We start from the raw sequence: 18,288 nt of genomic DNA on the forward strand, positions 1-18,288 counted from the left end.
AGTTAACTCTAATCCTTGAAGGTAAAGCTTTAGTCCAGTTTTCAGGATATCCATAGTAAATGCCCACAGATTTGAATCATTTTGTGCAAGAAACCAGTTAATTTGCATATATCAATTATCCTGTAGAGTGACAGATATTTAACATAAAGGACAGCCCCTAGGCATCAAAATGCCCTGCCAGTGCTAAATTGCTTGCAAAAAAAAAAAAAAAAGGCTGGTCTTTGGAAATAACAGGAAAAGCAAAAGAAGACAGTCAATGGGTGTCTTACCTCTTTAAATAATACAAGAAGGTGGCCGCAACAGCCACTCCAACCAGCACGGACGCCAGGATGATGAGGGAGAGCTGCCAGGCGTGGAAAGAGCCTGTCCAGGTACAGGAGAAAGAAGCCAGACATCAAGGTGAACGTTCTGCACGCCTCCAACCCCCAACTCAGTTATCTAAACCTGAACATCACGGATTTAATGCAACAAGAAAGAAACAAAAAAAAAGCAACGGCTGGAAAGAGATTCACCAAGTGCAACACCTGCGGTTGGCTTTTCTCTCCCTCCTTCTAGGGTAATGGGTTTGAACTTTCCTCCCTGCTATCTGTGTTTAAATGGCCACTTCTTGCCTGCAGGCTGCTATGAATACAGCACAGTGCTAATAAAACTAATGAAATTACATGTTAATGTAGTAAATGACGGCAGATAAAGACCAAAATGCTCCATCCGGTCTGCCCAGCAAGTTTTCTTGTAAACATTTTTTTATTATTATTATATTTAGGGGTAGAAGCAGCTGCCGCTCCGTGCAGGCTACCCCAAGCCGAAATGTAAACTTTAGGTGTCAGAGTAAAGTTACCCAGTTTGTTCATTTCCATTCTCTAGCCAGCAGGGATCAATGAACCAACTAAAATAAAACCTGTTTAACAAGTAATAAAGGGATTAGGAAGGACATTGCCTGTAAAAACCTTCAACCACAAAGCAACAATGAATAGGAAAACGTATGACCCAGAAGCTGATTAGTGCAGTTCTGCAAATTATTCCAAGAAAATAAAATACATGTTCCACCCAAAACTACTGAAGCTCATGTTCTAGAATGTGTGTATTCTTAAGTGCATGTGCCTAAGTGGTACAGAAAAAGATATCCATGGCTGACTCCTCTTGGACCCCTCCGACATCTCCTGAAAAGTTGGTGTGGATCAGATGCAAAACCAAAAAAGATACTAGGTGACATAAATGTGTGTGTGTATGTGTATATATATATATTTCCGCCAAAACATCTCTCTCATGAACCTTGTATATACCCCCTATGATGTCCTCAAAATCTGGTGTCCACTGGATGCAAACCCCCAAAAAGTTATTGGATGGCAGAATTGCTTATGTGTATTTGTGGAAGTCATGCATCCTCCAAACAATTCCCATATCATCATTCTCGCTGACCTCTCACATCACTTGAGAATTTGGTGTGGATCAGATGGGAAAACCAAGAAGCGATTAGGCACGCTTTCATTCATAGAATGTGAATTGTACCTTCCCCACATATACTTGTGTCGTGATTCTCATGGACCCCACGACATGCTGATAAGTTTGGTGTGGCTATGACATCAAAGGTGCATGTTATTAGTGGGGGTCCCACACGGGCTTGCATAAACCTCCCTCGCTTTGCAAAAGTAGGCCAAAAACAGCTGATGCACAGATTTCAACTTTCTAATTCATCCAGGCAATCAGCGCACGGACTCTTCCTCTTAGCATCCCCACTGCACGCCTCCTCCTTCGCGGGCCATAAACAGGCCTGGTTTTCATGAATATTCCTCGGTTCCAAGAACCAATTTAATCTGCATGTTTTGATCACTGAAAACCAGAGCTGTTTGCGACCTTCAAGGGCTGAAGTTAAGAAACCCACCCTCTGGCTCACATTACTAAAGAACCCTGCTCCTGCTCTATACTGTGCAGTGTTTCTTTCAAAAATGTTTGTATTAATTAAAAGTTGCAAAAAAAGAGAGCAAATAAGATCGTAAAGCACATACAAAAGAGGTTTAAAATAATTGCAATAAGTGATTTACCATCCAACACAAGATGGTGGAGAGCTGCAGTTAATGTACAAAATAACAGCCTACCAAGTGTCAAAGTTTATATATAAACTGAGTGATAGAGCGAGCACGTTCAAAGGGCAACCATCTATTTAACAACATTTTTATCAACCTCCTCCAGAAAAGGGGAGTGCATCTAGGAATGCAAGATATTTATCGCTCGTCTGCTTAGATAAGGGCCGGCGGAGTATTTCTAAAATGAGAAGGGCACAATGTGGGTGCCAGGCACCCGCCTCGCTGGCACCTGGGGGGAGGGAGGGCCGGTGCACCCGCCCATTGGTCACCGTCCCCAAGGACGTATCCTGACCTCCGGGACGCGGTCCGGGAGCCCCAATGATTCCCCTGGGGTTGGGGGTGTACAAATCGGCAGGCACCCTGCCGATTAGGTCGCCTGGGAGCGTCGGCAGCTCCCTCTCTGCCTGCCGACGCTCCAAAAGTCAGTCCTGGCTACCCATATTAGCATTTGTCAGGTGCACCACAAACCTCATTTCAAAATGTGTCGCTAAAGACGTCTTTGTTATTAAACTGCTCCCCTGAGTTAAATCCGGAGAAAAGCCATGCTCAGAAGCCTCATAAACAAGGGAATTAAATTGATTCATATCAGCTGTGGTGTTAAATGTCTCAACACAGTCGGATCTAGAAAGGGAGAGGTCGTCTGTACCTGTCCTCCTAGCACCAATGGGAAGTTCATTTTGTTTTCAGAGCAAGCTGGATGGCATTAATGAATTAATGACTCTATACTGCAGCAATAGCTACCAATGTTTCTTTTACTTTCCACCACCCAGACACTGCCACCCCTGGATGTGATGCTGAAATGTGCTCTGCGCTGGCTCCTTACATTTTTGTAATCTTAGATTTAAGTTAATGCACTCAAGCTTGTATTATAAGATTTCATGCGTAATGTCTGTGCTAGGTTAGATTGCAGATGTTGTATCTTTTGATGTTTGTTTTGCTTTTTTTTTTTTTTTTTTTAAATGTATTTATGTTCCTCGATTGTAATTCTCTAAAGAGCAATAGTTTCAGATTACCGGGCTACAACGTCATTAAAAAAAAATGCCATTGTGGTCTCCCCTGGCGACCAGCTGCCCCCGCCCTTCTGCAGTATCAGCTTTCCCACTGCTCTCACACCCTGACGTTATTCAGCCTTCTCCTGCTCCTGGACTTGGGAAGCCCGATTCATCTCCTCACATGTTTTTCCATCTAAAACCTCAAATGTCCTCTGCTGGGCCCACTTATGTCCACCTATCACACAGGTCGATACAGTAAGGCCGCGGTAGAAACAGTGAGGTAGTGTCAGGCGCACCCTTCCTCCCCGCACGCACAGTTCTCTTCACTAACTCCCCGATACTCTCCTCTAATCGCATGCAAATGCATGCCGCGGCTTTAAAGCGGTAGGGAAGGGTTATGCCCGCGCAACCCATTTTACTGTATAGGTGCTTAATACAGCGCCTATACAGTAACCTGGGTGCGCTGGTACCTGTCATTTCAAATGACATTTGAAATGACAGGTACCAGGAAGTGTAAAAATCAAAATTTTTAAATACCTGTCGGAGGGCCGCGTGGGTCCAGGCGGCCGGCGGGATCCGGGGGGCCGGTGGTCGCGTGTTAAATCTAGGCCGCGGGCGGGTGGGCACCTGTTCCGAGCGGCGGGTGGACGCGCGTTAGTTTCAGACGGCCGCGTGGCTCCAGGCGGCCGGCGGCGGCGGGAGCCGGGTGGTTGCGTGTTAAATCTAGGCCGCGGGCGGGTGGGTGCCTGTTCCAGGCGGCAGCGGCGGCGGGGGGACACGCGTTAGTTCGAGACGGCTGGCGGGCGGCGGGTGGTCGCGTGTTAAATCTAGGCCGGGTCCGCACAGGCGCGCATTCATTCACTGCCGGTGGGGGCTGCCGGAGAGGCAGCCCCCACCGGCAGTGAATGAATTCATTCATCCAGGCGGAGGAGCCGGCTGCTTTCGCCACCGGCTCCTCCGCCTGGATGAATGAATGCGCGCCTGTGCGACCCCTGCAATTCGGCGCTCAAGGCGTGCCTTGAGCGCCGAATCGCAGGGGTCGCATTCATTCACTGACGGTGGGGGCTGCCAGAGGCAGCCCCAGGCAGCCCCCACCGGCAGTGAATGAATGCGCGCCTGTGCGGACCCGGCCTAGATTTAACACGCGACCACCCGCCGCCCGCCGGCCGCCTCGAACTAACGCGTGTCCCCCCGCCGCCTGGAACAGGCACCCACCCGCCCGCAGCCTAGATTTAACACGCGACCACCCGGCTCCCGCCGCCGCCGGCCGCCTGGACCCACACGGCCCTCCGACAGGTATTTAAAAATTTTTATTTTTTCTTCTGACAGGTTTTATGTGTCCCACATCATTACATTTTCTCGATCATCTCTGTATCGCTTTTTTTTTAAATTGTGTTTTATTGTTTTTGAGTATCTTAAGCGGTGTCGATGGATTTGTTACTAGACTCACAGTCCTAACTCCTACTAGGGGGAGGCGGTAAACTAACATGTTACGGCCGCGGCAAAACAGTGCGTTACTAATGAGAGAACCTGAGTGCCCGTTACGGTATCGGAAGGGAATAGCTAATTCCTTCATTATACAGCTAATTCGTTCATTTACATGCCGGGTGCGGGAAGGCTTACGCGTCTGTTTTAAGAAGCGCTACGGACGCGCGAAACTGGAAACTGTATCGCTGATTTGCCTTACACGTCCGAATTGTGCGCAGCGAGCTCGTTACAGACTGAGAAATCTTCAACTGAACTTTACTGTATCGAGCTGACAGTCGGGCTGGATGGTGGGGAGGGAAGGGACAACCGCAGCCTCTCTCTACCCTTCACCTCTCCTTTAACAAGTGGTGAGAGTAGCTGTTCCGTATTTAAAAACAAGAGAAAGCACAGGGGTTGGGGGGGGGGGGGGGGGAGTTTTTCTCCTCCCCACAGAGAATTTTATCCAAGTATTAAGCAGCAGTCTGAGCGCATCATTACCAGCTCCCATTTAGATTTCCATCCTTATTTGTCTTTAGCAGATGTTTGGGTTTAAGCTTCAGGTCCTGAAAGCTCTTCCCAGATAGGCACCTCCACCATCAAGGCTCAAGGAGGAGCCAGGGCAGTGCCATCACGACCCTGGTCAAAAGCCCAGCAGGCATCACACCGACCCAACTGATGAAGCATGCACCTTTTATTAAAAGCCCAATACGATATATTAAAAATCCTATTTTGGCCTAAAGAGAGTCGAGCACTAAGGAAGCTGAGGGCGTATGAGAAATACAGAGCACGTTATTGCTTTAATGCCACAAAACGCGGTCGCAGATTTCAGAGAATCGAGCCAGATGAGTCAAGCCGCTTGCAAGCATAAAGAGCAGAGGGGGCCCGTGGTCACTCCGACCTACTCTGTGCCCTTGATTCTGCCGGTAAAGCTTCGCTAACAAGGTTTTGACTAAAAGCCCCGGTTCGTACCTCTTGAACCACAGCTTTGAGGGGGGGGGGGGGGGGAGGTCGGTTTTGCAGAGGTAACACTTTCAGTTTGCGAAGCTGCTCACCGCACTAAGCTGGGGGTGCCTTTCCCCGCCAGGCAGCTTGCTTCATGCGTAAGCGTCCTAGCTTTCTAGTGTCTGCTGTTTCCAGCTTAAAGAGATCAGGTGAGCGGCTGAAACTATTTCTGCAATGAGGTCTTAAAATTAGTTTTCTGTTCAAGCAGTTTAGGATAAAAGAATGCAGAAGCGCCCTTAGTATCAGTTACTTTGAATGTCCCGCAGACCCCAATGCATCAAGTAAGGAATGGAGTGACAGCTGCGCTTAAACCAGTAAATAGTCAGCTCACTTACAAGAATGAATTAGATACGCTTAACTAGTTGTTCATGAACAAAAGGAACTAATTGCATTTTCCATGCCACAAAGCACAGCACAAAAATAAAACAGATCCAGGCCGAGACACAACCATTACAATCCTTTCTCTGCTGTCGGAGCTTATCCTGGTCTTTTCCCCATGTATATGGCCATTGGCCAAGCAGTGTCCTTTTTCCCCCCCCAATCTTATCACTGCCGTTAATCATGGCATGGTGGAGGGTGGACCCCAGCTGGGCCATCATTCTCACAAGCCATGGGGCTCTGTGGCAGTCTGCCCTGTCAGAGGGATTCCTTCACCTGGCTCAATCCTTCCTATAATCATTGTGGAACCAAAACCCATCCCACCCCACTCAAGACAGCATTCCTTTCTGTTGTGGGCTTCACAAAAGGAGCCTCATTCTTTCAACATGGGCCAGCTGGACTGCCCCCTTTTGCACACGATGGGACTGACCTGACTGATAATCCAAGCTGTAACACTATGAAAGGAAAGAACAATGGGTTTCAATCTTTTTTTTTTTTTTTTTTAACTTTTGCAAACCTATGTTTTGCAGTCCATGTACTTAATTACTATACATTTAGTAAATGCCACTATCCATGAGATTTTCAGCAATTTACAAAAACACAAAAACATATCAAAAAGATTCAACGCCCTCTAAAAACCCCAAATGCAATCCTACAGCATCAACAATAAATCAAACCTAAAAGTAAACAACACATGGGATCTCCTCTCTATCCAACAGGCTCATACACCAAGAGTGAAAACATACCTCATTCCCTACTAAGGAATCTAACAGAGGAGAAGATTGCCTGAAAAGCCAGACGTTCACCTGCTTTTGAAAAGTAGGATAATCATCTAAGCACCTGACTCATTAGGATGACTATTCCAGAGTCTATAAGAACATAAGAAAATGTCATACTGGGTCAGACCAAGGGTCCATCAAGCCCAGCATCCTGTTTCCAACCCAGGCCATAAGAACCTGGCAAGTACCCAAAAACTAAGTCTATTCCATGTAACCATTGCTAATGGCAGTGGCTATTCTCTAAGGGGTAGATTTTAAAAGAAGCGCGATCAGCCTACTTTTGCTTGCGCATCAGACTCAAGCAAAAGTACGCTGGATTTTAGTAGATACGCGCGGAGCCGCGCGTATCCACTAAAATCCTGGATCGGCGCGCGCAAGGCTATCGATTTTGTATAGCCTGCGCGCGCCGAGCCGCGCTGCCTCCCCCCGTTCCCTCCAAGGCCGCTCCGAAATCGGAGCGGCCTCGGAGGGAACTTTCCTTTGCCCTCCCCTCACCTTACCCTCCCTTCCCCTACCTAACCCACCCACCCGGCCCTGTCTACACCCCCCCCTTACCTTTGTCGGGGGATTTACGCCTCCCGGAGGGAGACGTAAATCCCCGCGACAAAGGTAAGGGGGGGGTGTAGACAGGGCCGGGGGGGGGGGTTAGGTTAGGGGAAGGGGAGGGTAAGGGTGAGGGGAGGGCAAAGGAAGTTCCCTCCGAGGCCGCTCCGATTTCGGAGCGGCCTTGGAGGGAACGGGGGGGAGGGACCCAGCGCGGCTCGGCAGCGCGCAGCTATACAAAATCGATAGCCTTGCGCGCGCCGATCCGAGGATTCTTAGTGGATACGCGCGGGCTCCGCGCGTATCTACTAAATCCAGCTACTTTGGCTTGAGTCTGATGCGCAAGCAAAAGTAGGTCTGATCTGCGCTCTTTAAAATCTACCCCTATGTGAACTTAATAGCAGGTAATGGACTTCTCCTCCAAGAACTTATCCAATCCTTTTTTAAACACAGCTATATTAACTGCACTAACTACATCCTCTGGCAACAAATTCCAGAGTTTAATTGTGCGTTGAGTAAAAAAGAACTTTCTCCGATTAGTTTTAAATGTGCCCCATGCTAACTTCATGGAGTGCCCCCTAGTCTTTCTACTATCCGAAAGAGTAAATAACCGATTCACATCTACCCGTTCTAGACCTCTCATGATTTTAAACACCTCTATCATATCCCCCCTCAGTCGTCTCTTCTCCAAGCTGAAAAGTCCTAACCTGTTTAGTCTTTCCTCATAGGGGAGTTGTTCCATTCCCCTTATCATTTTGGTAGCTCTTCTCTGTACCTTCTCCATCGCAATTATATCTTTTTTGAGATGCGGCGACCAGAATTGTACACAGTATTCAAGGTGCGATCTCACCATGGAGCGATACAGAGGCATTATGACATTTTCCGTTTTATTCACCATTCCCTTTCAAATAATTCCCAACATTCTGTTTGCTTTTTTGACTGCCGCAGCACACTGCACCGACAATTTCAATGTGTTATCCACTATGACACCTAGATCTCTTTCTTGGGTTGTAGCACCTAATATGGAACCCAACATTGTGTAATTATAGCATGGGTTATTTTTCCCTATATGCATCACCTTGCACTTATCCACATTAAATTTCATCTGCCAATTGGATGCCCAATTTTCCAGTCTCACAAGATCTTCCTGCAATTTATCACAATCTGCTTGTGATTTAACTACTCTGAACAATTTTGTGTCATCTGCAAATTTGATTATCTCACTCGTCGTATTTCTTTCCAGATCATTTATAAATATTGAACAGTAAGGGTCCCAATACAGATCCCTGAGGCACTCCACTGTCCACTCCCTTCCACTGAGAAAATTGCCCATTTAATCCTACTCTCTGTTTCCTGTCTTTTAGCCAGTTTGTAATCCACGAAAGGACATCGCCACCTATCCCATGACTTTTTACTTTTCCTAGAAGCCTCTCATGAGGAACTTTGTCAAACGCCTTCTGAAAATCCAAGTATACTATATCTATCGGTTCACCTTTATCCACATGTTTATTAACTCCTTCAAAAAAGTGAAGCAGATTTGTGAGGCAAGACTTGCCCTGGGTAAAGCCATGCTGACTTTGTTCCATTAAACCATGTCTTTCTATATGTTCTGTGATTTTGATGTTTAGAACACTTTCCACTATTTTTCCTGGCACTGAAGTCAGGCTAACCGGTCTGTAGTTTCCCGGATCGCCCCTGGAGCCCTTTTTAAATATTGGGTTTACATTTGCTATCCTCCAGTCTTCAGGTACAATGGATGATTTTAATGATAAGTTTAATGATAATTTACAAATTTTTACTAATATAGTCAAAAAGAAAAAGCTCAACCCCTTGTCTTTTGTAGGAAGTATCAGTCACGGAGAGGCAGTTATTACCCTTAACAGAAGGCACAGGGGTATCTTGCAAGGAGTGGCAGTTACAACTCTAAGAACCCTGCTGGGCAGACTGGACGGACCACTTTACTGCTGCCACTTATTACATTACTATGTAAAGTCTTTTGAGAGAGACAGGGGCATAGTTGATGAATCATATGCAGGTAACTGAAACAAGTCCTTGCTACCAATGATATCTGTGCATCGAATGTAAGCCCCAAGTCAAATCTGACTCCCAAATTACATACTGCCCAGCATAAAGGAATAGCCAAATCGATAATTGACACTTGGCTGTCTGGATGCGCTTCTCTCTTTCCCACCCCCGATATCTCCATTTCCCAGTGTCCAATTTCAGCTCAGTTCCTCTCAGCCATTGGACTACTCCTTTTAAGCCATCATTAACGCTTTCCCATTTCAGCTAATCCATCACTCTCTATCATCTGCATAACAATGCTATTGTAGTCTTGCCCCCTCATCACATTACATGTTGGTACCGAATCGGACATTAAATGAATAGAACTAAAAAAGTGAACCTTGCGGTACTCCACACATCAAACTCTAGCACAAGCATTGGGCCATCACAATTTGTTGTGTTTCCTGTAAGGAGTAGCTGAAGCACCTAAACGGTCCCCCTCAACTGGTCCAACAGTAGCTTGGGGCTGTCCATGTGGAAGGCTGCTGACAACAGTTTGCAATAAAGCTGGCACAGGAAAGGGGTAGGGGGGGGTGACTGGATGTGTCTGTCTCTTAGAAGTTGCTTGAATCTTACGAAAGTTTTATGCACAACAGGACAATTACCGGGAAGGGAAGAACAATACCAAAGCAGCTGGTTTTCTGCACATAAATCCCTACCAGAACTCCTGCTCCTGCCCATACGTAAAATTTCCAGCGCTAATGCTTTCATTAGCATGAGATTTCTTTGCAAGGGTACTAAGCAATGCACACAGTTTTTGTATGCAAGACTCCTTGCTGCATTGCGAAATGACGTTTGCAGACAACTGAAGGTAAAACTGTGCTCTGCCCACAGTGAGGACTTTTAGTACAACCTCCATCCTAGGCCTAAGACAGTTACTCTCTCTACTCATGAAAGAGGACACACGTTAGATCTGTTATGTCACTTCTATACCTCTAATTTATACATGAGCTCCATGCAATGGTCAGATCACTGGCCAATTAGTTTTGATCATTTAACTACATCATTTAGTGGCACTGTGGTTCCCCTTTCTTTCTTAAAATATGGTTGTGGTCAAATTGATTCTGCTAAGTTGGAAGAACGCTGGCTCCAAGCCTCAGTGGCATCTGATGAAGTGGACTCTGTCCTCAAAAGCCCATGCTTTAATAGATTGGTTAAGACTATAAGGTGCCACTCGACTCCTTGTCAAACACTTTCTGAAAATGCAGATACACTATATCAATTGGCTCACCTTGATCCACATGTTTATTCACACCTTCAAAAAAAATGTAGAAGATTGATGAGGCAAGACTTCCCTCCCCTTGGCTAATTCTCTATGTTTAGCAATTTTGTTCTTTATAATGGTTTCAACCATTTTTCCCCTATACTGAAGACAGGCTCACTGGTTTGTAGTTTTCTGGATCTCCCCTGGAACCCTTTTGAAAAAGCTGGTGCTACATGGCCACCCTCCAAGCTTCAGGTACCGTAGCTGATTTTAATGACAGTTTACAGATTACTAATAGCAGGTCTGCAATTCCCTTTTTCAGTTCTTTCAGCACTCTGGGATGTATACCATCTGATCCAGGTGATTTGCTCTTCTTTAGTTTGTCAATTTGCCCTATTGCAACTTCCAGGTTCAGTGAGATTTGTTTCAGTTCCTCTGGACCATCACCTTGAAATATTAATTCTGGCATAGGTATCTGCCTTACATCTTCCTCGGTAAAAACCAAAGCAAAGATTTCATTTAATGTCTCCGATATGGCTTGTATTCTCTTAGTGCCCTTTTATCCCTTGATCATCTAATGGTCCAACTGACTCCCTTCGCAGGCTTTTTGCTTTGAATTTACCTGAAAAAGTTATTATGATTTTTTCTTTCTACAGCAAGCTTCTTTTCAAATTTTCTCTTTGCCTTCCTTATCAATACTTTGCAGTTCTGGAGGTTGCATTTTGGATCTTAGGTAGGAAACAAATCCAGAATCTCAGGTTTGAATTCTCAAAAATGCTACCTGTTCCACATAGAGGTCCCTAGAGGGTCCTAAATTTTGCCCCCAGAACCTTCCTCCTGCACCTTCCCACGTCATTGGTACCCATATGACAGCTGGCTCCTCCCCAGCACTCTCTACAATCTTATCTAGGTGGTGGATAAGGTCCGCTACCTTCGCTCCAGGCGGGCAAGTTACCCAGCAATCCTCATGCTCACCAGCCACCCAGCTATCTTTATTTGACTTCTGTGTTGTTTTAATATGTCCATTTGATAAAACTAAAATTTTGCCTTGGGCCAGGAGAAACTACAACATCAGAGTATCACAAGAACAATATGGCAACAATTTTATCTGCATGTTTTATTTCCACCAGCTAGCAATGGTTTGTGTGTAGATGCATTGGTGCAATTACACCACCAAAAATTAAAAAAAAAAAAACAGCGATGCAAAAAGATAATATAGGGCAATAACAGGGCAGGGGAAGTGGAAAGGGAACAGGGCTCGTCATGCCACCTCCCTTTTTTGACCCACCAAATGCCGCTGTCACCAGCACACACATTATGCACTCCCCGCAGCAAGGTCAGTAACAGAGAAACTCTTCCAAAAGGATTACCACCTGCAGTTGTGCCTGCTAAAATAAAATGACAGCCAGAAACTGAATCCAAGAATCAGAAGCTGTGCTCCACTTTTTTTTTCTGGTTCACAGACATACCAGAGACTACATTCTCACCGGAGATAATCTGCCAGTGACCTTTTCCTTTGGCTTGCTACAGCCTCCTCTCTCCACTCAGACTTCCAACCCCAGCTAGAATCAGCCCCCATCCCCACTCACTGCCATTTATGAAACAGGAGCAGGGGTAGAGGCTGAAGCTAAAAGCATCACAGGCTTAGAAAGGGAGAGCACAAACCGTGCTTCCCTTCAGAATCTGGCACACGTCCACCCTAAATCCCGTTTGTCGCTGCGTGGAGACTGAGAAGCCTCCTGACTGAAGGGGAGCGGGGAAGAGCAGTGGGGCCTGGCAGGAATAAACACCCACTCCACAGTATCTTCAGCCTCCTGCCAGCCCATAGACCAGGAAGCAGGTCCGGGGAACCTAGGGTTGACAGTTGTTTGGTTCAGATTGAAATATTACTACCCTTAACATAAAGGCTTGTGGGTAATTGCACAGAGCAGCAGTTACAAACCTTAACATAAGGCATGGGGGTAAACCTCACAGAGCGGCAGTGGTAGTTACTACCATAAGAAACTTGCTGGGTAGACTGGATGGATCATTTGGCCCTTTTCCGCTATCATTACTATGTTATGATTTGAACCCAGATTTCCCCTGCATCGAGTATGGGTTTTACCTGTAGAAAGGTGGTGATGCAAAGTAAATTCACATGGCTGGATCAAAGGGCTAATCCCAACCTACCAATCTTCAGAGCATGCACAACTGACTCTCCACTAGTCACCATAGCAGAGCAGGTGTCGTCAGGTAAGATCAGGCTGAACAGCCGTGGGTCTCTGCTAGGAGACACTGGGAAAGAGCCAGGGACAAACAGGACCCATCAGGAAAGGGCGGAGATCAGCAATAAAATACAGTGAAAAACTGAAATCACGAAAAGCAAAAGACAGAGAGCTTATGAATGAGAAGATAGGTCTGAGGGTAGGAAGCCTCACATCTATTACAGTGTGCATTCCAATCCGATTCTAACTTTTCTTTAAGGGGTATGATCTGCAGCAACAGCAGACACCTTTGTCGGCATTCATCCCACCGGGGTAGGCAGTGTCAGTGTTTATGTAGTAACTGTAACCCAATCCCAATGCAACTGACAACTTTACTTTTAATACACGGGGTGCTGCTGCCTCTTTAAATGCAGTGGCGGGATAAAGCCAGCTACAATCACCAGTGCACCATAGTGTGCCAGGCAGCCTATGTGTCAACCCTGCAGCGGGTGCACCACAGATGGCATCGGATAATCAGTTGCAATATTCACCAACATTCTGATGGCCTCTCACACACCACATTGGTACGATCTGCACTGGCATCTGGCAAAATGAGAAGCAGCATCAGGGCTCCTGTTTCAGGAACTAAATATTGTCAGGCACATATATTCGGATAATATGCGGTTCTTGATTCCAGTTAGGGGTAACAAATAAGGCTGTGGCTTTGTTTTAATACCTGCCTGGCTGCATGGTTATGGAAAAGTAATTTGGTGCTTAATAAGAACAAGTCAGAGATCTTATCTGTAGGTTATGGTAATGAAATGCTTTCAAGCTATAATCAGTTCCCCAATACTAAATGATCGTGTTATCAAGAACACCTCCAAAGTTTAATAATCTAGGAGTTATTTTGGATTCTAGTTTTTCTATGGAGTTTGCTTTTTTTTTTTTTTTTTCAACTTAAGATAATTTGTCAACTTCAGCCTTTCCTTAATTCTCAAGCATTAAAGTTCATGGTATCTGCATTAGTTTTTTTGGACTTGATTACTGCAATGTTCTTTTTATGGGTTTACCAGCAAAACGTACCCATACACTATAACTGGTACAGCATTCGGTTGCTCTACTGATCCTTGGAAAATCTAAATTTGATAAAGAGTTTCCCCTTTGCTGCATCATCTGCATTGGTTTCCAGTTGTTGAAAAGGCAAAGTTTAAATTGTTATCCATTTGTTTTCCATCAATAAGAAGCAATATCCCTAAATATGTTTGGGAAAAATTGGCTTGGTATCAGCCAGATGTTGTGCTGAAGTCTTCAAAAGGCTATTGGTTATCTACAGCCATTGCCCAAAATTTACAACTTAAGCATCATCAGCTCGGAACCTCCTGCTAGAATCGATCAGCAGCTGTTCCCTGAAGTGCTTTGAGTCATTCTGATTGCTCTCTCCGGGGCCGATGCAATATTAAATGCACAGCGCCCGCTTTCTTAACGTGTGTGCATGGTGCCCGCAAGGGGGGGGCGCCATGTAATAAACAAATTAGGGGGTCGCGCTAGCAAGGAGGCGCTAGGGTCATTTGTGCAACCTTAGCGCCTCCTTGCTAACGGGACCCCGCGGTTACCGGCGATCTGCCGGTTATGAACACAGACACCGAGCGTATCGGCGTCGGTCTTCAAAGCGGCCGGCAGAGGGGTTTTTTTCTTTTTAAGTTTTAAAAAAGTACAGAAAAGCATTAGGGGGTGGATTAGCGCCTATTTAACCCGCGTCCGACTGCAGGTTATACAGTGCGCGTGGCTGAGCACACTGTATTCCATCGGCCACTCTGTGCAGTAGCCTTCCAGCAGCATTTTATATTATTTTTATGTTGTATTATGTTTCTTTTCTTTTTTTTTATAATTGTGGATTGAGAGGATGACCGAGTAAATCTTCTGGGCTGCAGCAGAAAACCATGCCGACTCCAGCCTTTTCGAATGCAAACAAACTTTATTAATATCACAGCACTTGAGAACAAAGGTAGACGGCCTTCCCTCAGGACAGCATAGCTACAAGCTTCTGGTTGGGTCAGAATAGTTTTACAGGAGCTGCCTCTGCTGGAGACGTGGGGGCCTCCTGATCCCACCTGGGCTCAGAAACTTATTCCACCCCGGCTGCTCCCGCCCTCAGGACTCTCCCTGCCCAGCGGGTTCCTGCCCTCAGAGCTCTCTCCCACTGTGGGATTTAAGGCGGACCAGGTTTAAAGGGAAAAACAGGGGCACTCTGTCCCATGGATGTTTAACTATATAAACTGCTTTTATTGTTTTTACAGATTATTTAAATAAATAAAAGAAAACATCTGTGAGAAAGTCTATGGAGATAAAAGAAATGAGCAAAACTGGTCCCAGAGTATCTAGGAATGCATCAGATTCCCACTGTCACAATCATCACCATCACAACAATCTCAGCTCAGTGCAACGCAGCACAGCACAGGCAGCAATCCTGTCTTTTTGCTTATTAAAAAAAAAAAGTGCAAGCTGAAGCAGCACTGGCAACATTCAGAATTTGTAAGAAGACATTTCACACTGTAGTTTTCCAAAGCATGAAAAAGCTGCTACCTGCAGTGAGGTGCTAATTGCAATTAAGAAGAAGCAATTCCAGCTTTCTGCAGCTTCAGTTAATCACTGAAAGGTCTGCCCTTGGTGGGGGGGGGATATGTAGTAGAGAAAGCTGCTGATGAAATGCAGCTCTGTCACATACATGCTGTATTTATGCTTGAACCTCCTCATCCACCACTTATTGCACACATGTGGTCAAAACTGTGATTGGGCAGAGCTTCAATAGATGGACTGCAGGCTGGCCTAGTGCCTCAGTGGCAATGCTGCCATGAGGAAGGTGCCCAGCTCAATGCCTGTACGTACAGAGAGATGGAGCAGAATCCACAGCACTGCTGCAGGAAGGGAGAAGGGAAGATGAGATGAGCCTCGTGGCCTTTATCTGCCGTCATATTCAAGTTTCTATATTTCTTCACTCAGAATACAAGCACAGCACATCACCCTGCTCACACCATCCCTACGGTAGTGGCAGCACGATGTTGTAGGGAGGCTTTGCAGCAGTGGGGACAGGTGGATGGTGCAAAGTACAGGGCAGATCCTGGAGGAAAACCACGGACTTAGAAGTGGGGAGAAGAAGATTCACTTTGCAGCAGGACAATGACTAAAGCACAAAGCAAACCCAGCAAAGGAGGGGCTCAGCAAGTAAAAGCCCAGGGCTGAATCCAACAGAAACTCTGTGACACGACTCGCAAGAGCTTGAGCGCTCCCACCACGAAGAATGAGCAAAAACCGCACCTTCCACGCTGCAAAGTTGGCAGATATTTACCTAAACAACTCCTGGCTGTTGCTGCCGCCAAAGGAGCTTCCAGCAAGCATTGAGTCCAGGGACATGAAGACTTGCGCGATCAAGACTTGCGGGCCAATACAGTAAGGTGCGTGGAGAGCCAGCGAGCGCCTGCTCTCCTGGGCTTGCGATTCAGTATGCAAATTAGGGCCCACGGTAAAAGGAGGTGCTAGGGACACTAGCGCATCCCTAGCGCCTCCTTTTTTGACAGGAGCGGCGGCTGTCAGCAGGTTTGACAGCCGATGCTCAATTTTACCAGCGTCAGTTCTCGAACCCGCTGACAGCCACGGGTTCGGAAAACGGACGCCGGCAAAATTGAGCGTCCGTCTTCCAAGCCGCGGGCAGATTTTTAATTTTTTTTTTTTTTTTGGTGCCTCCGACTTAATATCGCAATGATATTAAGTGGGAGGGTGTACAGAAAAGCAGTTTATTCTGCTTTTCTGTACACTTTCCCGGTGCCGGCCGAAATTAACTTCTGCCTTTGGCTGGCGTTAATTTCTGAAAGTAAAATGTGCAGCTTTGTTGCACATTTTACCTTCTGTATTGCGCAGGAATAACTAATAGGCCCATCCACGTGCATTTGCATGTTGCGGGCGCTATTAGTTTTGGGGGGGTTGTCCCCTTGTTTTCCACACGCTATTACCCCTTACTGTAAGGGGTAAAAATAGCGCGTCGAAAACGATAGGGCCAAACAGGGACTAGCAGTGCGCTCAGCCTGAGTGCACTTTACTGCATCGGCCCGTTGTAAAGGTAAATTTTAAAAGGAGCGTGCGTGGTTCCCAGCACACGGACGTGCCGATTTTATAACATGCACGTGCCAGCACACACATGTTATAAAATCTGTTGGCCACGCACACGTGTGGTGCATGCGGAGGGGGAGTGAATTTTAGTAAATTACGCACGGCAGCGGAATCAGGCCTCCCCCATTTCCCTCCCAGTCCGCTTCCTATCCCTAACCCTACTCTTCCTACCTCTTCCCCTCTCCAGCCCGACCCCTAAATATCTATCTATCCTTTTTTTTTTTTGTTTCGGAACTTACTTCAGGCCTGGAGCTGAAGAAGTTGCATGCGCCGGTCAGCTGGCCAGCCCAAAATGGTGCTGTCCCGGCCCACCCCGCCCCTTCGGAGAGGCCCAGCACTTGGGCGCGTGACCGGGCTTGTTTTAAAACGCGCGCGGTGCACGCAAGGCCCGGCCACACGCGTAAATCCTGATTTTTGTGCGCGCGGGCCTTTGAAAATCCAGGCCGTAGTATTTTATTCCTAAATTACTTTTGGGATATTTCTAGAATTGTTCTTTCATGATGAAAGCATAGAGTATGTTACATAGATCAGTGAAACAAACTTTGATGCATTTTGATGTGTATTTTAGAGACAGCAGTTTGCAAAAAAATGTAGAAGGATGTGAAGACTTTTATAAGGTGCTGTATATCCTCCACCCAGCCACAACCCACTTCTGAACACCCACCACATACCTTCCCACACAAACCCAGAAATGTTGGACTAGCAGTTGCAAATGAGGGTAACAGATGTGGGTGATGTTCCCACACCAAATCCCAGAGCCCTCAGAGGACGCGATAGCCAGTCTAACACTGCTGATATGAAACAGGAGCTATGTCAGTTACTCATCTCATCCTGGTGCGGGGAAAAAAAAAAAAAGGCAGCTTGTTTATGAACCTGTGTCAAGAATTAACACAAAAAAGGGGCTTTGTAAAAACATTTTTAAGATTCAGATGTGATATCTCTTTTTGAAATGAACGTCGGTATATAAAAATTGTAAATAAATAAATAAAATAAATAATACGGTGTTATAAACAAGCTGTTTCAACTTGACCACGTGCCCCAACTCCCACCCAAAAGATTAAGGCGGGATAAAAAGGTATCACTGAAACATTTCTACCATTTACATATCGCTTTATTTCTTAAGATAAAAAAAGTCCCTGCACTTTAGGCTACCACTGCGGACCAGAGAGCTACAACTGAAGGCGCTGGAGGTCTCCTTGTTTTGCACTTATTACAGCTGCACAGAAATATTTTGTACTTCTGATGCATTAAAATAAATCGCCAGCTTCAGTGTCAGCTGCCGCAAGTGTGATATTGTATCTCCTCTGAGGGCAATTTATCTAACAGCTGCCACAGTGAAAAAAAAAAATTAAGTGGGCGATGATAAACTTTGCAAATTCTGCACTTTGGTATCAAAAGTCAATTTTGTATATCATCTAAGACATCACC

At 46.0% G+C, this 18,288-nt stretch overlaps 1 protein-coding gene across 1 annotated transcript in view; it reads right to left on the bottom strand.

Annotated features, from left to right (window-relative positions):
* The window catches only part of LOC115075968, a 53,573-nt gene that overhangs the window by 3,009 nt on the left and 32,276 nt on the right, over positions 1 to 18,288 (bottom strand). Inside the window, exon 13 of the mRNA XM_029576968.1 lies at positions 270 to 363. Coding sequence (XP_029432828.1) covers positions 270 to 363 — 94 coding nt within the window. The remainder of the gene's footprint in view (positions 1 to 269; positions 364 to 18,288) is intronic.

The sequence above is a fragment of the Rhinatrema bivittatum genome, chromosome 14, assembly GCF_901001135.1.
Source record: "Rhinatrema bivittatum chromosome 14, aRhiBiv1.1, whole genome shotgun sequence".
Classification (NCBI taxonomy): Eukaryota; Metazoa; Chordata; class Amphibia; order Gymnophiona; family Rhinatrematidae; genus Rhinatrema; species Rhinatrema bivittatum.